Source organism: Poecilia mexicana, unplaced genomic scaffold (genome assembly GCF_051168715.1).
Source record: "Poecilia mexicana isolate PSO_F unplaced genomic scaffold, ASM5116871v1 scaffold_1, whole genome shotgun sequence".
In the NCBI taxonomy this organism is placed as follows: Eukaryota; Metazoa; Chordata; class Actinopteri; order Cyprinodontiformes; family Poeciliidae; genus Poecilia; species Poecilia mexicana.
Window position 1 is genome coordinate 8,596,137 of NW_028263370.1, and position 18,746 is coordinate 8,614,882.

The following is an 18,746-nucleotide window of genomic DNA, read 5'->3' on the forward strand; positions in this document are numbered from 1 at the left end:
TATATATATATATATATATAAATTATTTTAGGTAAATCTTTAAACCATGGTATATATTAAAACAATGTTGCTTTATGCATTTTATTTTCCCTTATTCCTTTGCTGGAGTGCACCATAGATTAATGTTACTTGGTTACCGTTGTTTGTAGCCTATTATTTCATGCTCAAACAAACCGTGGGTAATTTTCTTAAAACAATTTCTGCATCAAATTAATTGTGGTGATAAATACTCATGAAATGCTCATGTCTGATTCGTAATTTTAACAATAAAAGTTTAGAATTTTGTGAAAAGTTTGGTTTATATCCTTGATTTATTTTGCTTCTAAGCCCAATTATCCCCAGTCAAATATAACACATATCTGAACCCTGATCAAACAAAAATTAGTAAGACACCTGCAGACATAAAATTTGGAATATTATTGGAGCAATGAAACCACATTTTCATACCGAACAGTACGAGTAGATTTTTTGAGATGTTGTCAGTGCACCTACAAAACATCTCAAACATGGTCAGAACGGCAGACAATGGCAAACAGGTCTACAAAAATTACAACAATATGAAAAGCTGAGGCTGAAATAAGAAGCACCCCACTCCGATAAACCCCAACATTTGATTTTCTATTCTGCCCTGCAAGACAAATTCAGAACAACTGCATTCACTTGAACGGCTGTGACAGTTAAGGTTCACTGCTAAAATCTCTAATTTATTACTAATAAAACATATTTACTAGGTGCTGCAGCAGACAATAATGAAGTAATTAAAGACACTTTGAATCAATTATGAATGCCTTTTGTAAACAAAACATTTTTATTGACATATATTTATCTTTATTACATCATCTACAACTAAAATGACATAAGTAATCAGTGAATATTCTTTTTTCTTTTGGCCCTTACAGGCTTCCATGGGGAAACAAACACAAGCATCCCTGGTATAACTGCATTCTTCTTCACTTTATAATAATCTCCTTTTAATTATTTGGAAAGGTATTGCACCACACAAGAAAATAATGAGTTGTTTGTGTACAACTCATTACACAAAAAACTTGTATTCAACTTTTGCTCTAAAGCAGCAAATGTTTAGATTTGTTTTTTATTGGTTGTCACAAAAAAGTGTAGAAAGCCTCATTTATTTGAATCGGATTCTTGGAGTAAAAGAAAAAAAAAAAAAAATCCAAGTCAGACAAATAAGCAAAATGGCTTCCTAAAACCAGAAATAAAAAAAAGGAAAAACAAGATTCTCATCAACCTTCATCTCAAAATTTTGTGTACTTGAATCATAGTAAAGTTGCGCTTACTGTAGTTTGAATCTCACTAAATCTTCCACATGCAAAAAAATACATTTAAAAATGATCAAAATTTTCCTTTATTTGTTTTAATGCATATGCAGGCATGTACTTTGCTAATGGCTTGTAGTGCTTTTAGTGGCTTGCCTGATTACTGAGCGCAAAAACTGACCAAGGATTTCCCAACTTGAAACTAGAACATGGTCAGGTTGGGTTTGATGGAAGTCAGTATAAATAACCATAGGCGCTCTTTTCACTTCATTTCTTTCACCAATCTTCCGTCTAGTATCGTTAGCAAAGGGTAATGGACCTAAACTACTTGTCTTCTCATCCGTTTCAGCCAGCCAGCTCTACATCACAGATAATTTGTTTCGTTTTTGCTTTGTAAACGTCTCTTCTGAGTATCTCGCGTGAGTCCCAGGCGTCAGTCAGTAGATGTCACTAAAAACCCGACATCTTCTGACAGTGTACTGACTCCAACTTCTTAACCCTGGGTTTTATGTTGGGAATGGGACTTTTTGGCACAAGCACATCCCTTCAATACTCAATAACACGTTACTTCATTAAAAATGCTACTCGCACTTCCATGAACGGGCAATTACATCCGCTTTAGTCAGAGTTTATTTACTCGGTATTGTGTACCGTTTACCCAGAAGACGAATGCCTTGAATTCATTGTCTTGTGCTTGGGAAAAGAGAAGCAGCAAAGCCGTGCTGTTGTAATGAATGACTTGGCTTTTTAACTCGACATGTGGAATTGAAGCTGTGAAGACAGTTTGGCCTCACAAGTGTCACTTCTCTTCAAACCCAAACAGAGAAAGGGGAACTGGCTCTGATAGAGAGGACAGATAGTGAGGTAGCAGCTGGAAGAAGCTAACACCCTCCTCTGGTCTTAAAGCCAGCAAGGCGTGAACGAGTTCCTGCACTGCCATGTGGGCGAAGTGCATCCACACGCACGCGCAATCCGACGCACGGCCATGATGAAGTAGTTCTGTGGCTTGTCAATTTTTTTTTGTGTGTGTGTGTGTGTGTGAGTGTGTGTGTTCACCAAAACTTCCCCACTGCACATTTTGGTCGTCAGCGGAAGTTTTTAAAAGTGTGTCATGTTGAAAATTCCCACAAAACCCTCATTTTTCAATGCAGTTTTTTTTTTTTTTTTTTTTGCCCTACACACAGATAAATTCCCATTATCTGGAGTTTTACTGGCATGATGGTGGCAGCATCATGCTGTGGGGATTACTGTTACTATTCATTCTGTGGGTGAGGTGAGAATGAGGAGGAAGGAGAAACTGCTGACTGAAATTAATGTGTGCCTTCTCTCGTCCTTTCCCAACTGAATAACGAGTTAACTGTTGTTCATTTAGACCGAGAGTCCTCAGCAATTCGTCCCGAGATCGTGACGACCCGGAGAGACGTCTGATGTGAAATATAACCAGTTTCTCGTCTTAGAAATAGTCAAGTGTAAGATCTGACACCTGTCAGGCATCAGTGGGACGATCCAGTAACTCATTTACATTGAAGGCACTGGAATAGTTTCCCTCATCTTGCAGCAACAAAAAAAATGATTCGGTTCTGTGCTTCGAGCAGTAAAACCGAGGCTTCTCTACCTCGTGGGAACGCTAAATGAGTATATTATTCTGGAGTGAGAAACCAGCACATGGTGCAGAGTGGTGTCCTTTGAAGCCGTGAACTGCAGATCTCTGAAAACCACAGCCTTAAAAAAAGAGACATGTGACCTTCGAGATAATAGGATGGTTTTTTTTGTTGTTTTTTTTTTTTTTTCTGCAGTCAGTATTGGCAAACTTGAACATCTCTAAACGCTCTGCAGCTTGTGTGTGATGACAGAACCGCTCTTTTATTTTTTAGTTTTTTTTTACATCTTTATACAGACAAAATAAAACAGTAGGTACAGCATAAATACAGTATTTTGTGCTGCTTTGTGTGAGTGGAAACGCGCGGCTTTATGCAAACAGACAACCTCGTTACGTACAAATATATGCATGCTGAGGAGTAGAAATGCTCCTGCAATAACTCTTTACAGGCCATCTTTTCAGATGGATGACTAAAAACAGCCGCCACACTCCCACAACGTTTATACTCACACACACTTTAACAAACGCCGAGGACAGACAGAGCCGCCACTTTATGCTTTCATTTCTAATACTACCAGCTACTTGTATGACTAAATCGCTGTCTGTCTCCATGGCGGTGACCGTTTGTGTGCATGAACGCAGTCTACTTGAGTTCTAGGCGGTGCTCGCCGCGGGCTATGTGGGAGGAGAACTCATAACGGTCCCGGCTGCGGTGGCCACAGACGTTGCATTCGAGCGGGTCGCGGAAGCCGTGGCATCCCATGTGGATGGTGAACATGACGTAGTCCAGGAAGAGCACCCTGCAGTGGCCGCAGGGGTACACCGCTCCGGGCGGCGCCCCGGACTCTCCGTCCGCCCGCATGACCCGCAGGGCCTCGAGGGGCGTCAGCGGAAAGGGCTGGCTGTGCGGGTGCGGGACGCCGTTCTGGTGATTGATGCCCCCCAGCAGGTGACCCAGGCTGTACATGACGGGCTGGGTCATCTGGGAGGCGTCGTTGTGGAAGGAGTCCATGCCGAGGGGCGGCTGTGCTCCGTGAGGAAGGCCCAGGAGGGGCATCTTGTGGCCATTGGTGAGGCTGATTGGGTTGATATCGGTGCGGTTTAACGGGATGGGGTACGGTCTGTGGGTGGGAGGTGGGTCGCCATCTGGGCCTGCAAGGACTGTCTGCAGCTGGCCCTCTGGCCCAGGTGAGCCGGGTGGAGGGTCCTTTATGTCAGATCGGTGGAGCAGCTCCCTGTTAAAGCTCAGGTCCAGGCAGACCCCGTTGTCGCCTACACCAGTGACACAAGAGAGCGCTGAAGATTCAACATGGGCTGGTTTCACATACTTCACTGAAGAGCATCACAGTACCTTGTTAAAGTATTAATACCGGTTGCACTTTTTCCACATTTTGTCACGTTGTAGCCACAAAGATCAATGGTTTTTCTTTTTTTGAGTTTTTCTACACACTGCAAAAACAAACTGGTCCAGATTTAAGGTATTTGCATTTGAGTGCAAATACCTTATTTACATTATAACTTAGAATTAAATATTGGTGCAGTTTAACTTTTAGTACGGGAAAAGTGACTCGTTCCACAGAGAGATTGTTTCACTTATAACGAGTATTTTTTTCATCAATATTAAGGAATCATTAACTAAAGACAAGGTATCTCTTGCTGAAAAGTTGCTTATTAGTTAGTAGTTAGCTGCTAACTGTTCTCTTTCTCACTGTTTATTCAATATCACATGCTGTTTTTATTTTAGTTATGTAAAGCACTTTGAAATGCCTTGCTGCTGAAATGTGCTATACAAATAAAATTTGATTGATTCATTGATAGTTTTGACTTATTTCAAGTGTACAAAGATATTTGCAGTAGAAATCAGACAGAAAAATACTTAGCAAGATTTTGTGTTTTTGCAGTGTGATTGACCAACACAAAGAAAAGTAATCTTGCGAAGGAGGAGGAAAACAAGTCAGGGTGTTTAAAATCTCTACTGCAGTGAACATTTGTATTCATCCCCCTATAGCTTGCTGTCACATAAACTCCCAATACAGTGAAGTTTGTGGTTTCAAAGTGACAAAGGGCTAAGAATACTTTTGCAAGGCACTGCACATGGACAAGCAGCAGAAAACTGCAGTCAGAGCGCTTATTGCTTACAGATGGGCAAGAGCTTAGACAGATCCAGATGGGGCTCGCTGGGGTCCTCGCTTTGGTGTGCAGCACGCACAGCGCAAAAAATGTGCACCCCATTTGGTTAACCTGGTGCGCAGGCACGTCGTGGGACAAAAGAAGCTTAAAAGCAAGAAAACATCCTGAGCCAGGAGAGGACAGAGGGCTGAGAGGAAGCAGACGGCGCAGACGAAGGTCTTTGTTGCAGCTGCTACAGAAGTATCGACAGAGAAACACCTGCTCACGTTTCTCGCCTCCCGCTTGTTCTATCTTTCTCTGTGGTTGCAGACTCTCTTACTTCTCTTTTCCCCTGTGGTTGTCATATTGAAAGATCTCACTTCATTTGCCAAGCTGATAGACGTAGGAGTGTTGTGTGTGTGTGTGTGTCTTAGTTGATATGTATGTGTGTGTGTGTGTGTGTGTGTGTGTGTGCGTGCTCGCGGGAAGCTTTAGGCGTGATTGCGAAACTACAACCCCAATGTTGAGCTTAACCAGAGAGGTGAGAGGAGACTTGAAAAATTGTGCGTACGCTCAAAGTTTGGGAAATGGCAGCGCCAACTCAGCCGTTTACTGAAACTGATACCTTCAGATCATTCATCACTTCAGCGGATTATCCGAGTCCAATTCAAAGCAAAGAAAATGAGTAATACTACTGAGAACTTTCAGAATCATATTTCTTTTGTTTGTTTTTTTTTACATAAATTTGTTCAATTAACCATGGACGGTCACACACACCCAACACTGACACCGCTCTGGGCAGAAAATCTAGGGCAGTGGGAAGCAGTCTGTGGTGTGAGCCAGGTGTTCTGGCCCCAGTTCTCGTCTGGCAGGAGACAGACGCCAGCAAAGATACACAGACAAACAAGAAGCTCAGGCAGACAGAAATCATTTACAACAGACTTCTTTATTTAAAGACCTTTAAAGCATCGCTACAAGCAAACTGTTGTGAACTTGAGAAAAAGGCAGCAGCATTTACAGAAGGAGCTGTCAGGGGGGAAAATAGATGCAACTTAACACATGAAGTGTCTTGCAAAAGGTTACATCCACACACTTCAGTTGATTTCGCCAGGATCGCATGCGACAGACCAAAACCAATTAGCTTATAATTGTAGATTCAAATGGAAACGATGCACGATTTTCAAACATCCTTTCTATAACGAAAAGAACCTAAAAAAAGTTGTGATATGCTTTCTCCCCCCTTTCATCTGCTACCCCTAAATAGAATCCAGTCCGACCATTTCCTGCACCTCATCAGTACATAAACTCCACCTGTGTGTAATTTAATCTCAGTACGACTCCAGCTGTTCTGCGAAAACCTCAAAGGTTTATTAGAGAACATTAGTGAACAAACAGCCTCGTCAGGCTGTGGAGAAGTTTAAAGTCATGTTATTTTGCGGACGACACCATAAATATGCGCCATTAGAAGAGAACCTTTTGGCCTCATTATTCTGAACACATCATTCCCAAGGGGAGCCACGGTTTTGGCATTAATGAAGGAACAGCCTGACCAAGACCAGGGAACACAGCATGGAGCTCTGGGATAAGGTCTGGAACCGGGACACATTAAGACACAACATGCCAAGCTTTCAGCATCATAAAGTGATCAATTTATTATATGAAACGTATATTAAATTGAGTACAGCTCAATTATTTTCTGCCAAGACAAGGGTGTCACTTAAAGTCGATGGGTTGGGCAAGGAGAAGATTTTGGTTTTTTTTAGAGAAGCGGCCAAGAGGCACCAGTTACTCCACAGCTCAGGAAGGAGAAGAGGATATCACCACAACTACATTTTTGACCTACATACAAAAGATGTTGGTGGCAGCATCATACCCTGGGAGTGCTTTTCTTTAGCTAGAAGAAGATGCATGGAGTTAAACACAAGGCAATTCTGGGAAAATTGTTATGGAAATGAACCGAGAGCTACAACCGAGTGATTGAGATCAAAGCAAAAAATACAATTTTGTTCTAATTTTTGTTGGTCTGTCACATCAAACTCCAAATAAACACACTGAAGTGTGAGGCAGAAAAGCTCAGGGGGTGTCAAGACTTTTTGCAAGGCACTGTTAACATGTCAAAAACAACAGCAGCAATTGCAGCAAAAGCTAGTTTGAAAACTGGTGTAATTTCATTTAAAGACACAAACGTAAGAACGCAGCATGTTGAATAAGGTTGCTGTACAAAAGCACGCCCTTTTGGCAGTTTGAGGTACGCCACTGTGCTTGCTCTTACCAGTGAACTTCTGTGGCATTGAACTTTTCCGCTTGGCAACGTTGCTGGCGAGCCTGTCGAGAAGCAGCGCGCGCTCTGAGCCCATCTGAGACCTGGCTGTGTGGCTGTCCTCTGCTTGGCCACAAAACGACAATGAAAGAAAGAAAGAAAAAGAAAAAACGAGTAAGAAAGACGACAGCAACGTCAAGAAAACGAAGACCTGTTGCCAAGCCACCGCTCTTCATAAAATGAAGCGCAAATAAATAAATAAACCAGCGAGGAGGAACAACTCATTAATTTGACATTAGATGCTCCTCTGACCTCACTTCCTGTTTTTTTTTTTGTTTTTTTCTTTACCTCATCAGTGAAGGAGGAGAGACCACAGGATGAGGATGTACTTCCTCACCACTATAGCACTATCAAGCAAAACTTACGACATTCGGTGACCACAGAAACAGTGTGCCTTCTTGTGTGTTGCAATCGTGCAACTGTCCTGCCGGTACAATAAGGTGCAGTCGGCAGCGGGGGCCGACGTCTTACGCGAGCGTGCCTGCGCTGGGCCGGCCCGGGCCCAAACGTTTGCCCTATTTGGCTTCCCCTTTGCTGATACAGACATGAGAAGCGGTCTCCTCTGCACTGAGCCATCACACCACAGCAGCCATAACCTATTTAGTCTGTAATCATGGGGCACCAGCTATAAGTTCATTAATTTAATGAGGCCATAAAAACAGGATCTGCTGGCTTTTTAACTGCGCGCCCGCTGCGTACGCTCACGAACGAACGCAAGAAGAAAAAAAAAAAAAAAAAAAAAAAAAAAAGGCAACAGTGTGTTTTCGTGGACTCGATGGCTGCAGCAGCTGCATGTGTGAAGTTTCGGAGATGTTTTCAGAGAGTGTGACGGCTGCTCACCTCTCTCGGCGGGACCTTTGCTCTGAATGTACACATGGCACCTCTCTCTGTGCTCGTCGAGGGAGCTCCGCTGCTTGTAGCTGCGACTGCAGTGGTTGCACTTGAAGGGCTTCTCTACTGCGAGCAAGAGTTTCAGTTAATCACCAAAAAACATTGACGGCATGAAAACTGGCACAGCACGTATGATTTCACAAAGTGTGCAGTTTCGCTCAAAACTGATTAGGTGTTTCTTTTTGCCTTTTTTTTTTTTTTTTTATTTTTTTTTTTTTGAGAAAGAAAAAAAAAACACGTGACCTGAAAGTGAATGAGTAAGTTTCCAGAGGCGATTGAGTAAAAGATATCATAATGCAATGTGTGTTGTTTGCAAGAACGCACGGCGGGGCTGTTACTGGAAAAGCCAAGAGCCCTCCCGCAAACCCTCACGAGCCGAGATTCAAAAGGGAGAGAGAACCTAGACCCAAAGGAGTAACTGACATGGCACTGTTTGCAGGTGCATACGATATATGGGCGGCTTTGACGCCGTGTGTGCGTGCTGAGTGATTAAGAACGCATGCATCATGTGGCTGGCTGCTACCAGAATGGGTGCGCAGGTGCCCGCTGAGAGCGTCGCGTCGTCGGCAGGCGTAGCTGCACATCGGGCATTTGAAAGGCTTCTCTCCGGAGTGCAGTTTGATGTGGCGAAGCAGGTTTCCCTTCTGGGTGAAGGAGGCCCCACACTGAGTGCAGTGGAATGGCCTCTCACCTGAGAAACAAAAAAAAAAAAAAAAAAAATAACACTCAGAGGAGAGGAAAAAAAAAACAAAAAAAAAACAAAACCCACATGGTTTAACTCATTAAATTGCAGAAGAAACTTATTGCATATTTGCTGCTTCTATTGGCTTGCTGGTCACGGCATTGATATATAAATATACATAAAAAAAATGCATTTCTGTTTTTTTTTGTTTTTTTGTTTGCAATTACTGTGTAGTTTCCCATTATTACAGTGAATTGCAAAACACAGAATCATTCACCATCTTTTGAAAGGGGAACAAAGCAACATCCACCGATTGTCGAGAGAAGACGTTCTCACGACTCAGACCACCAAGCCAGTTGTGCGCAAGATGGTGAAAACGGCCTCGGCCGAAAGCGGTGTAACGCGTCACATGTTCCCCCACGAGTCCAGCTGACGGGGACTAAAGCCAGTTCGGCCGTCTGGTAGCGTCTCAACTAGAATGTGCTCTTTGAAAGGTGGGCATCGTCTACAAGATTTTTCAACCTTATCTTTACATTTGTCATTTTTAGAAAAGCTCCCCCATCATTTATAGAACTGTCTTCATCAGTACAGAAAAAAAAAAAGAGGATCCAAAATGCTACAATACAGCACGTTCTATACGTGATACTGCAATGCATTCACTGAAATGCCCCCAAAAACAAAGCAGTAGTTGGGCAGCATGTTGAACAGCGTGTTTCTTCAGACTGGAGGCAGGATTGATGCTTTGCAGCGACCAAGCCAGAGTCATGACTTGAATCTGATAATCTGAGAAGCTTGCTAAAGATTAGGGTAATGGCAAGCAAGCCATTTGATTAAAAACCTCTAATCTACCAAAAATAAATAGTCAAAAAACCAACAGACGTATGCAAAAAAACCCGGTCAGCTATTTTAAGAAGGGTTTAATGCCAATAACATCTTTTCCACCGACAACTGAGAAAGGTGTGCATAATTTTAATCATGCTTTTTTTTTTTTTTTTTTGAAAAATGTAAATGAAACAGAGAAAAGGACGTCCCTTTTAGATTGTCTTTTTATTTTTTATTTTTGGTGTGAAATGTCAGACAGAAACCTTTTGGTTGAATGAAAAAAAAAAGAAAAGAAAAATGTAAATCTACTAGAAGTATGAATCATTTGGACTCAACTGTACCGGTAACCCAGTTGAGGCGTTTGGAGGTTTGCTTCTGTAGTAGTGATGGGTAATAAGTGACAAAACCTGATGTGGAAGGTTCCCACACATTTTCTATTTCAAAATTCCACACCGAATTTTCAGGTTTTGTGGTGTACTAGAAATTGCTACGAGATTTGTTTACAATGAAAACTCCACCGCAGTAGTCAGCTCTTATTACATGCATGTTTCACAGACAAAGAAACTCAAAGCCGTTCCACTATTTTTGGAATTTGGACGCGTCGTTGCTCCGGCTCCATTTGAAAATCTAAAATGGTCTCACTGGATTCTTTTTTCTTTTAAAAGCAAAACATAGAATCTTTAATGCCGTTATTCTGCTCATTAAGTTGTTAATAACTTTAAGAGGCTGCTTCACAAAAGCAAATTAATTTCTACCACCCTAAAAATAAATGTTTCCGGATGGTGCGCTGCAGAACAGTAGAGCAGGTGCCCCGCATCCAGAGGCTATTACTCCTCAACCAAGCCGTCCGTATGAGGCTCCATTACTGACTTGAGCTGCATGTGTTCCCCTTTCTCTCACTGCCAATTTACTGTATGAATACTGCAAATAAAGGCCAGAAGACCAAGTGTTTCTGGTCTCTTTTAGTAGCGTTACTGAACACATTTAGAGCCCCATAAACAAATATTGCTCATCGCTTATGCCATCATTGAGGCCTTTACTGCCAAACAGCATAGAAAAGCTGCATTTAGCTGGAATTTCAAATGATGCTCTCAAACATTAAAAGCCAGTTTCTGGGGCTCCAAACGTCAGAGTTTATCGTCATCCCCATAATTTACAGTTCTCATCACATCTCCCCCCTCCCCCTCCCTTCTCCCCACACAATTAAAAACAAAACAATAATTACCCATTCCTAGCATTATGGGCATAATGGGCTTCTCGTACAGGGACAGCAAAAATCAGTAAAACTATAGCCATGCGTACGCCTTTGTGGGGTCTCAAATTAGTGTTCAAAAATTCGGTTCACATGGCGACTCATTTGGGGCCCATATGCTCCCACTTTCTAGCCAGGGTTTACCTGTAATCATAGTTACAGGGGCAATTTAGGTGGAACCCACTGGCGACCTGTTGCATCCAATACGGGGCCATTTTCCAGTTAATTTCCTGCTCATCAGGAATTGATATGAACTGGCATTTGAAACCAGTAAAATTCAGCGTTTGCAAAAATATCTTAAAAAGAAACTATTTGGGAACATCTTAAATCTGCATGGGACCCTGGGATATCGTCGTCGTTCAGACTTTCCTGAAGTCTGGTTCAGTTTACAAAACCTATAAAAGGAAACAAGAAACAAACAAGAACTAGCAGTGGAGATCTAAAAAGTGTTAATCGTCAGCAAATAGGTGCTACACTATCAGGGCAACCGCGGGACGCCGGCGTTTTTATGGCGTTCGTGACTCGCTCCCGTCAAACGTGCGTCTGCGTCGAGCCCAAAATTTTGACTGTTTTCCATCCTGCATCTTAGGCTCTTTGCATGCTCATCTGAACTTTATCTGCAATTGCCATCAAATCAAACAGTTAGCTGTTCTGTGCTCGTCAGTGAACTACAATGGAAGATATTTCACAACCAGATCCCGCCTGCCGATTAGGTGGCAGTGACGTGCCAAATGCAGGCAGAACAAACGCACTGACCCCATCAATAAGAGACGAGCCCGTTGGTATCAGATAGATGATCGTGCAGCTGTTTGTCTGTTTCAGGTCAACTGCTGTTGTATGATTTTTTGTTGTTGTTGTTGTTTATGGTGCTTACCAGTGTGGCTGCGCTTGTGCACTAGCAGCACATTAATGCTGATGCAGGAGAGACCGCAGATGTCGCAGCTGAGTTTCCCCTGTGTCGGAACGCGGGGCGCCGTGGATCCGGGCGCGTAGCCCCCGTCTGCAGCCTGATCCAACGCACCTGTCGTTTGGCCGTCTGGCAGGGACGCCGCTTCGTAGCGCGAGTAGTCGACCAGTGACAGGTCCTGCGGCTCGTTCATGCCATCCTCATCCCTCTGCTCGTCGTTGTCCTCCTCTGTCCTGTCCTCGTCAACGCCTTCCTCCATCCCGTCCTCGCTGTCTCCCTCCGCTTCCTCTTTGGGCACAATCACTGCGCGCTCAGCATCGTCCGTCTCCTCGGCTTCGGTTTTTATCACGCCTAGACAGGACATCGGAGTAATAAAGAAGCAAGGCAAACATTTAGAGACCTTTCTAATCGCACGTGTAGAGACTTAAACTGAACCATACGAGAACAGCCAACATGTAAAACATTTCCCACTTCCAAATAAGGAGCTTAAAAAGCTAGAGGAGCCAGAATGCGAAACAGACACATCTTCACTTCTACTTTTATATTTAAAGTTCGATATTAGCACAGGCACGTCTCCAAAGTGTGGGGAGCTTAATTTGGGCCGACATTTAGTGTCTCAGAGATTCAGTAGATGTGCGCCTGAGATAAGAGGAGAGCGTTTCCTATGAATACGCAGAAAGTAGAACCAGGACAGGAGAAAAGCACAGCAGGCGCCTCACACAGACAAAACCAGTTCCCTTTGCTTTAAAGGAGTTGGTGTGTTCATCAGCACTGTCACACAAACACACAAGTAATAATATGACCTGCTTTTTTTTTTTTTTTTTTTTTCTTCTTTATGGACCCTGTTTATAGCCACAAGATGTCAACGTACAGTGTCCTACAAAAGAGTTCCCTTCACTCTTTCACTTTTTCTCATGTCAGAACTAAAAACGCCAATGCATGTAATGTCATTGGGATGTTTTGTAATAGTTTTGCACAAAGTAGTTCATGACTGTGAAGTGGAAGGAAACGCATGTTTTTCTGCAACCCAAAAATTTGAAAAGTGCTGCATGCATTTTGAATTCAGCCCTCCTCCGTCGACGGCGTGTAGAACCACCTCAAAGTTTCATGTCTTGTGGGGTATGCTCTAGCAGCGCTGCACATCTGGTGACTGATTTTGTTACTTATTCTTTGTAAGATAGCTCAAGCTCAGTCAGGTGAGCATCCCTAAGCAAAACATTTCAAGTTTTGCCTCTTGTTCTAAGTAGGATCAAGCTCTGGACTTTGACTGGGCCATTCCAACACACAAACGAGCTTTGACCTAGTCCACTCTACTGTAGCTCTCGCTGCACGCTTCTCGCCATTGCCCCGCTGAGAGGTGAAACTCAAGTCTCAGGTTCTCTTCTAACACTGCTGTGTATTTAGCTCCATGCATCTTCCCATCAACTCTGACCGGTTTCTCTGATAATGCTTCGCAAAACCATCGTCAATGCACGATGCTGCGAAAACCATGATTCATATGTGATGTGCAGTTTTACTTTTCCACCATTTAGATCAAGATCGTTTTGCATGTAGGCCAAAATCTAGACTTGAGCCGTTGCTCGCTGCAGCTCCTCCAGAGTTACCGTACGGCTCTAGATCGTTCTGTGCTCTCCTTACCCAGCTGGTCAATTCGGTGGACAGCTATGAAGGCACATTGTTGGCACTAGATTATATTTAGGAGTAGCAGAATAAATACGGTTGAACACAAAGACACACAACCCAATGAAATACAATGAGGTCTGTGTTCATAAAATGACAAAATGCAGAGAACTACTTACATTTACTCAGCTAAATTCGAGTAGCTTTTGTGAAAATAACAAAACAAACCTTGAGACGTAGGTTTACTTTTTACTTGAGTAGTATTTGTTATAAAGTATCAATACTTTTACTTGAGAAAGTCTTCTGGATACTCTACACATTGCAATAAACTCCACTTAATGAAAAACAGGCTTGAAAATGCTCACTAGACGTTATTTACATTGTTCTAACACAGTTATAAAGCTTCAGCATTAGTTTTAGAAGTTCGATATTCAACAAATTGGATTTGGAAGACAGTTTCTTGTGCCTGAATTTGTTATTTTCATTTTAAACTTTAAAACACCAGAATTTGCCACATAGATTTACTTTTGTCCGTCTGATGACATCAAATGATCCGATTAGTTAATCAGTACTTGAGCAGCCTTTTCAAAAGCGTTTTACTCTTCAGTAATTTGTTGCATGATTACATTGTACTTTTACTTGAGCAAAATATAGTGAAGGAATGCTCTTCTTACTATATCTGCCTCTGACAAAATGTGGAAAACCTTTTGAGGAATACTTTTGACAGGCACTGTGTGCTTCACCATGACAGCTTAGAGGAATCCGCTTGCTGAATGCACAGTTATCAGCACCGCAGCTGCTGACATGCAGAGTCCTGAGGCTCATCTTGCAGGACCTCTCACCTAGCCTCTTGCTAAGCGTGAACCAGCCCTGAGAGCTACTCAGTTCCATCCAGAAACCACACTGTGGTCTTGGCGGTGGCTGATGATGAGCTAAAGAGCAGCGCCTTGTATTGTGGAGAGCGCTCAGAGGTGCTATGGAAACTTTGCAAGCACAGAGATCTGTGACACCCAATATAGAGTCCAGGGTCTCTGAGAGCAGTGAACCGCAGGGCCATGCAGCAGAACGCAGAGCAGGGCTTTAGGAAGTGCACCCGGTCGGCTAGATGGCAGCCAACCAGAAATAAGAAGGGAGCGCCGCCTGCACACAATGTTCTCTTCTCAACACTGATGACTGAAGCTAAGAAACTTTTGGAGTTGGAACAAACTGTTACGATTGGCTACTTGCTGTTAACTGACAGAGAGTCTGGGACCCCCTGGCAAATTCAACATTTCCAATTAATTAACATGCAGTGGAGACGAGATACCGTTCAACGTCCCACTAAAAATCGATTAATGAAAATGAACGGAATTGAAGTTTGGTTTCTATACTTCATGGGAATTAATGAAATCTTAAAATTGTGGATACTGACAGAAAATGGAGAGTAGGGCTGGATTACAGTTTCTCTTCCAGACTTCCTTATTTATTTTTACTCTATCTAAACAAATAAAGTATTAATCACTTATCTAATAAGTAGCAGTTGCTCCACTTGTCCATTTTTCCCCACAATCTGTAGTTCTATAATAATCTCATTCTACTTGAAGCTGCGAAAGGACGACATGTCTGACGGTAAATACTAGAAATTAGATCCGTTTAACTATCAATTCCTGCATGTCTTAAAATTCTCAGGTTTTGCTTCTTTGGCATTTAAAATTATCTAAAGCAGGGGGAGCTGTGGTGGTGCAGGGGTTGAGCATGGCCCACGTGTGGGGGGGCCTTGGTCCTCAACGCCGCTGTCACGGGTTCGATTCCCGGCCTGGCGACCTTTGCCGCATGTCTTCCTCCTTCTCTCATTACCCACTTTCCTGTCAATTCACTATAAAATAAAGGCCACTAGAGCCAATAAAACCTTTTTAAAAAAAATATGCATAGCAATTTCTCTATGGGATAGAACAGTCTTGCAGCCTATCTTGACCGTGATAATCTTGGAAGAGAGATTTCCAGTCTCCTAACTAAATAAGTAAAGGTAAACAAACTACGAATTATACCAACAAATGCTTCATTTCCACAAAGAAAAAAAATACTGCATTTTCATTAGCTCTCTGGTATTTGCAGTTGTACTTTTTCTTTAGCAAGCTGCTTAAAATGTAAGATGAACTGCAAATTCATTCGTTGAGAAGTAAATTGTGCATATGTGAGAGTGTGTGCACATACGTGCATCCATGACAGCATCCGAGTGCATTCCATTCACAGTGACAGAGGCGTCTTCCTTCTGCTCTTCCTCCTCATGCGCGTTCACCTCGGCAGCCTCGCTGCAAGCTTCTGAATAGGCACACAAATCAATTCTCGTAATCAGTTTCTCGTCAATTAAAAATAAAACCGCCAAAGAGTCTTGTTACACCAAGAAATGAATATTCAAATATTCCCTTTTAGCAATTAACACTCAGAAAATCTTTTTTCGCATGCTCTGCAGAGACACAGTCATTTATCATGTTTGCAGCTTGCACAAATTCCACAAATACGTCTCGATCTTTTCGAAACAGTGCTTCAGGTCAGACGGCGGTTTCTGCGGAGGAACGAGCTCAGACTGATCACGTATGTTTCCAAATTCAAGAACAGGAATGAGATACTCACCCATCTCGTCCTCCTCTGGGGATGCGACTTCAGGATGCTTGTCTGTGCTCATGGCGAGATGCTGGTAGTTTGAAGGTCTTACTTCACAGGTCCAGTTGGGTTCCTGCGCCGGGCAATTTTAGAATCAGGTTTGTGAGGAGGAGTTCACAGAGCGGTGACAATGTGAAAGGGCAAATGTGTTCCCCACATTCATCCTGCCGCTTTAATATAGGATTAATATAACATTTCATAGCCCTATTAAAAGATATTCTGACTATTTCAATGAAGCCTGTGAAGAAATAGAAGCAACACTTGTCTCTGACTGTTCCTGTTGGTTGGACAGCATAAAAAAGAAGCTCACAAAAATAAAAGTGGGTGAAAGCCCACGGTTGATTGCTCGACCCTGTCTCTACATTTAGCCTTATGAGAAAGACAAGATATTCTCTCTGCACACGTATTTCCTGCTGGGTTTGTACACAGGAGTGAATGTAAAAGAGCTTTCCACTCCAGCAGCCGAAACCTCCTACACTTGTAGCCATAGTTTGAAAACGAACATCCATCCTACTGCGCATTTCTAATTAAAGATGCTACAGAGACACCTCCACGGGTCACAGAGGAGTTGAGAAAGTTAATTCGAGTTTGAAAGCCTCTATGAGACATGATAGTAAAGAAAAACAACAAAAAAATACAAAAAGTTACAGTGTTCTAGTAGTTCTCACAAGCTCAAAATGAAATTGAGAAGTGTGTGTCCACATGTTGCAGTTACTGCTAGGACCCACTTTTTTTTTCTTTTTTTTTGTTTGAACAATTCATCTCATTACCTTATCACCTCTAAGGTTTGGATACTGCTGAAGCTATCTTACCTTCCAGTTGCTCAGCACCCAGAGGAGAGGAAAGCTGCTCTGGTATTTCCCCACTCCACCGCTGGACTTTCTCTGAATATGGATCCTGCGCAGCGTGACTACGGTGAACGCTGGAGAGATCCCTTAAAGGAACAGGAACTCATTGAGAACAAGGTGGAGCAACAAAGACTTCGCATCCAGTAGAACGGCGCGAGCAGCTCAGACGGCTCAGAGCAGTCGGGGTGAAACTCAGCCTATCAGCCGTTTCCGCTGGGCCTGGATGTGAAGACTCCGCCGCACCACATCCTAATAAAAGGAAACAAACAGTGGATTAGGCTTTTGACATAATTTCTCCCAGTCCTCACTGTCAACGACTCGTTTCGATTTAAGGAGCTATAGCTCCATCTTGTGGCCAAACCAGAGAACTGCTTTTCACAGCAATTTACTTCTACTTCATATCGGTGAACTAATCAGTATTTATTGATATTGACTGATATTAAATGTTAATCATGTTATAGGCTTTTCAGCCATATCACACAGTCATACTCGGGCTCCTGTGGCATTTTTTAATAAGCCTACAATACATAAATAAAAAAAATATAAAAAGTTGTGTTAACCTACTTATTCGGGTCTAAATAGAGGAGTAGGTAGTTTACTGTGTTGAAACTTGACTGAAAAACCTCCATAATATTGTCTTCATCTTAAAAGGGCTGAGAAAGGATGACTATAAAAATTTCGAAATGAAAGGCAGCTTGGAGATGGGCCTAAAATTTTGCTAAAACAATCTGGCCACAGCCCGGTTTCTAAAATAGGGGCTGCACCGCATTGTAAAAGGTGCAGGGACAATGCCTGACGGCAAACAGCTGTTTAGAGTAGTGAGGATGATCTGCTCTATGCTGGGTGAAGCCTCCTTAAAGAAGTGAAGTGGAGCAGGATCACGAGGAGAATCCCATAGCTATATGTTCAACTCTATCCTTTAAAAAAAAAAAGGTCAGATTCACTGGTTCAAATTTATCAAACACAGATGGACAGCGGATCAAACAAGAAGGATCACAAGCAGATGCTGAGATGAGGGCTCCTGCAGCAACTAGCTTTTCTAAGATAAAGTCATTACGTTTCAGAACACGCTTCTAGGCAGGCAGGTTGTGGGGCATTCAAAACCGAGTCAATCAATTTAAACTGCAGGCGTGAGCTATTTTGACAGGACACAATAATGTTAGATAGATCTTTAACAGTGTTCTGATAATGGCGCCAGCACTTCTTGAGGACCTGGAAGGAAACCTGCAATTTATCTTTTTGTTTTTTTAATCCCAAAGTTCAATTTTTCTTTTAATATCCCACATGTGGGATGTAAAAAAGTATGTTCTGCTATGCTGCAACAAGAAAAAAAAAAAAGCACAAAGAAACATAGTAAGAAAATAACTTTACAGTGAACATTTAGTTCTAACTACTAAATGAAGTCAAAAGAAGCCAAAAGAATCCTCTTTTGTGATGTGGGAACACATTACAAGAGAGCTGAGATAGGATGAATTTTTGGTTAGCATGCGAGTAAAGAACCATATCTGACAAGAGAAGCCTGAGGTGATTGTTATAATAACTTGCAGGATTCACAAAAGCTCTCTCTATAAAGGAGTCTGACTGTATTTTCCTTTAAAACTGCATACCATCATTGACAGGTTATGCGCTTAGAAGAATCAGTTTTCCAAATATTTCTTTGATTTTCTCCAGTCTATAAAAAAGCAATCCAGAGTGTTCTCAGAAACAAGTCAAAAAGCCAGACTCTGATTACTTAGGGTTGAATCAGTGCCTCTGATAAAAGTACTTTGAGACGT

The 18,746-nt window shown here is 42.3% G+C and overlaps 1 protein-coding gene across 3 annotated transcripts; it reads right to left on the bottom strand.

Annotated features, from left to right (window-relative positions):
* Positions 1-785: 785 nt before the first annotated feature.
* LOC106918425 (zinc finger protein Aiolos-like) lies at positions 786-17,230 on the bottom strand. 3 transcript variants are annotated; one of them, XM_088003864.1, is made up of 8 exons: positions 16,936-17,230; positions 16,094-16,196; positions 15,674-15,781; positions 11,828-12,211; positions 8,721-8,888; positions 8,147-8,260; positions 7,259-7,369; positions 786-4,149 (listed from the first exon to the last, which is right to left on the bottom strand). In XM_088003864.1, exons 2-8 carry the CDS (start codon positions 16,143-16,145, stop codon positions 3,521-3,523), a joined length of 1,566 nt encoding a protein of 521 aa, XP_087859990.1. In that variant the 5' UTR covers positions 16,146-16,196; positions 16,936-17,230; the 3' UTR covers positions 786-3,520. The 3 variants fall into 3 exon arrangements, with proteins under 3 accessions (XP_087859990.1, XP_087859994.1, XP_087859985.1); XM_088003868.1 differs by having other exon boundaries at positions 8,147-8,263; positions 11,975-12,211; positions 16,936-17,229; XM_088003859.1 differs by having other exon boundaries at positions 8,147-8,263; positions 16,936-17,229.
* Between the last annotated feature and the right edge of the window lie 1,516 nt (positions 17,231-18,746).

Coding starts and splice junctions, on each gene's coding strand:
- LOC106918425 (XM_088003859.1), bottom strand. CDS start 16,145: ATGAGCACAGACAAGCATCCTGAAGTCGCATCCCCAGAGGAGGACGAG. Junction 15,782..16,093: donor CCCAGAGGAGGACGAGATGG/GTGAGTATCTCA, acceptor GTGCCTATTCAG/AAGCTTGCAGCGAGGCTGCC. Junction 8,889..11,827: donor GCACAAGCGCAGCCACACTG/GTAAGCACCATA, acceptor TTTGTTTCTCAG/GTGAGAGGCCATTCCACTGC.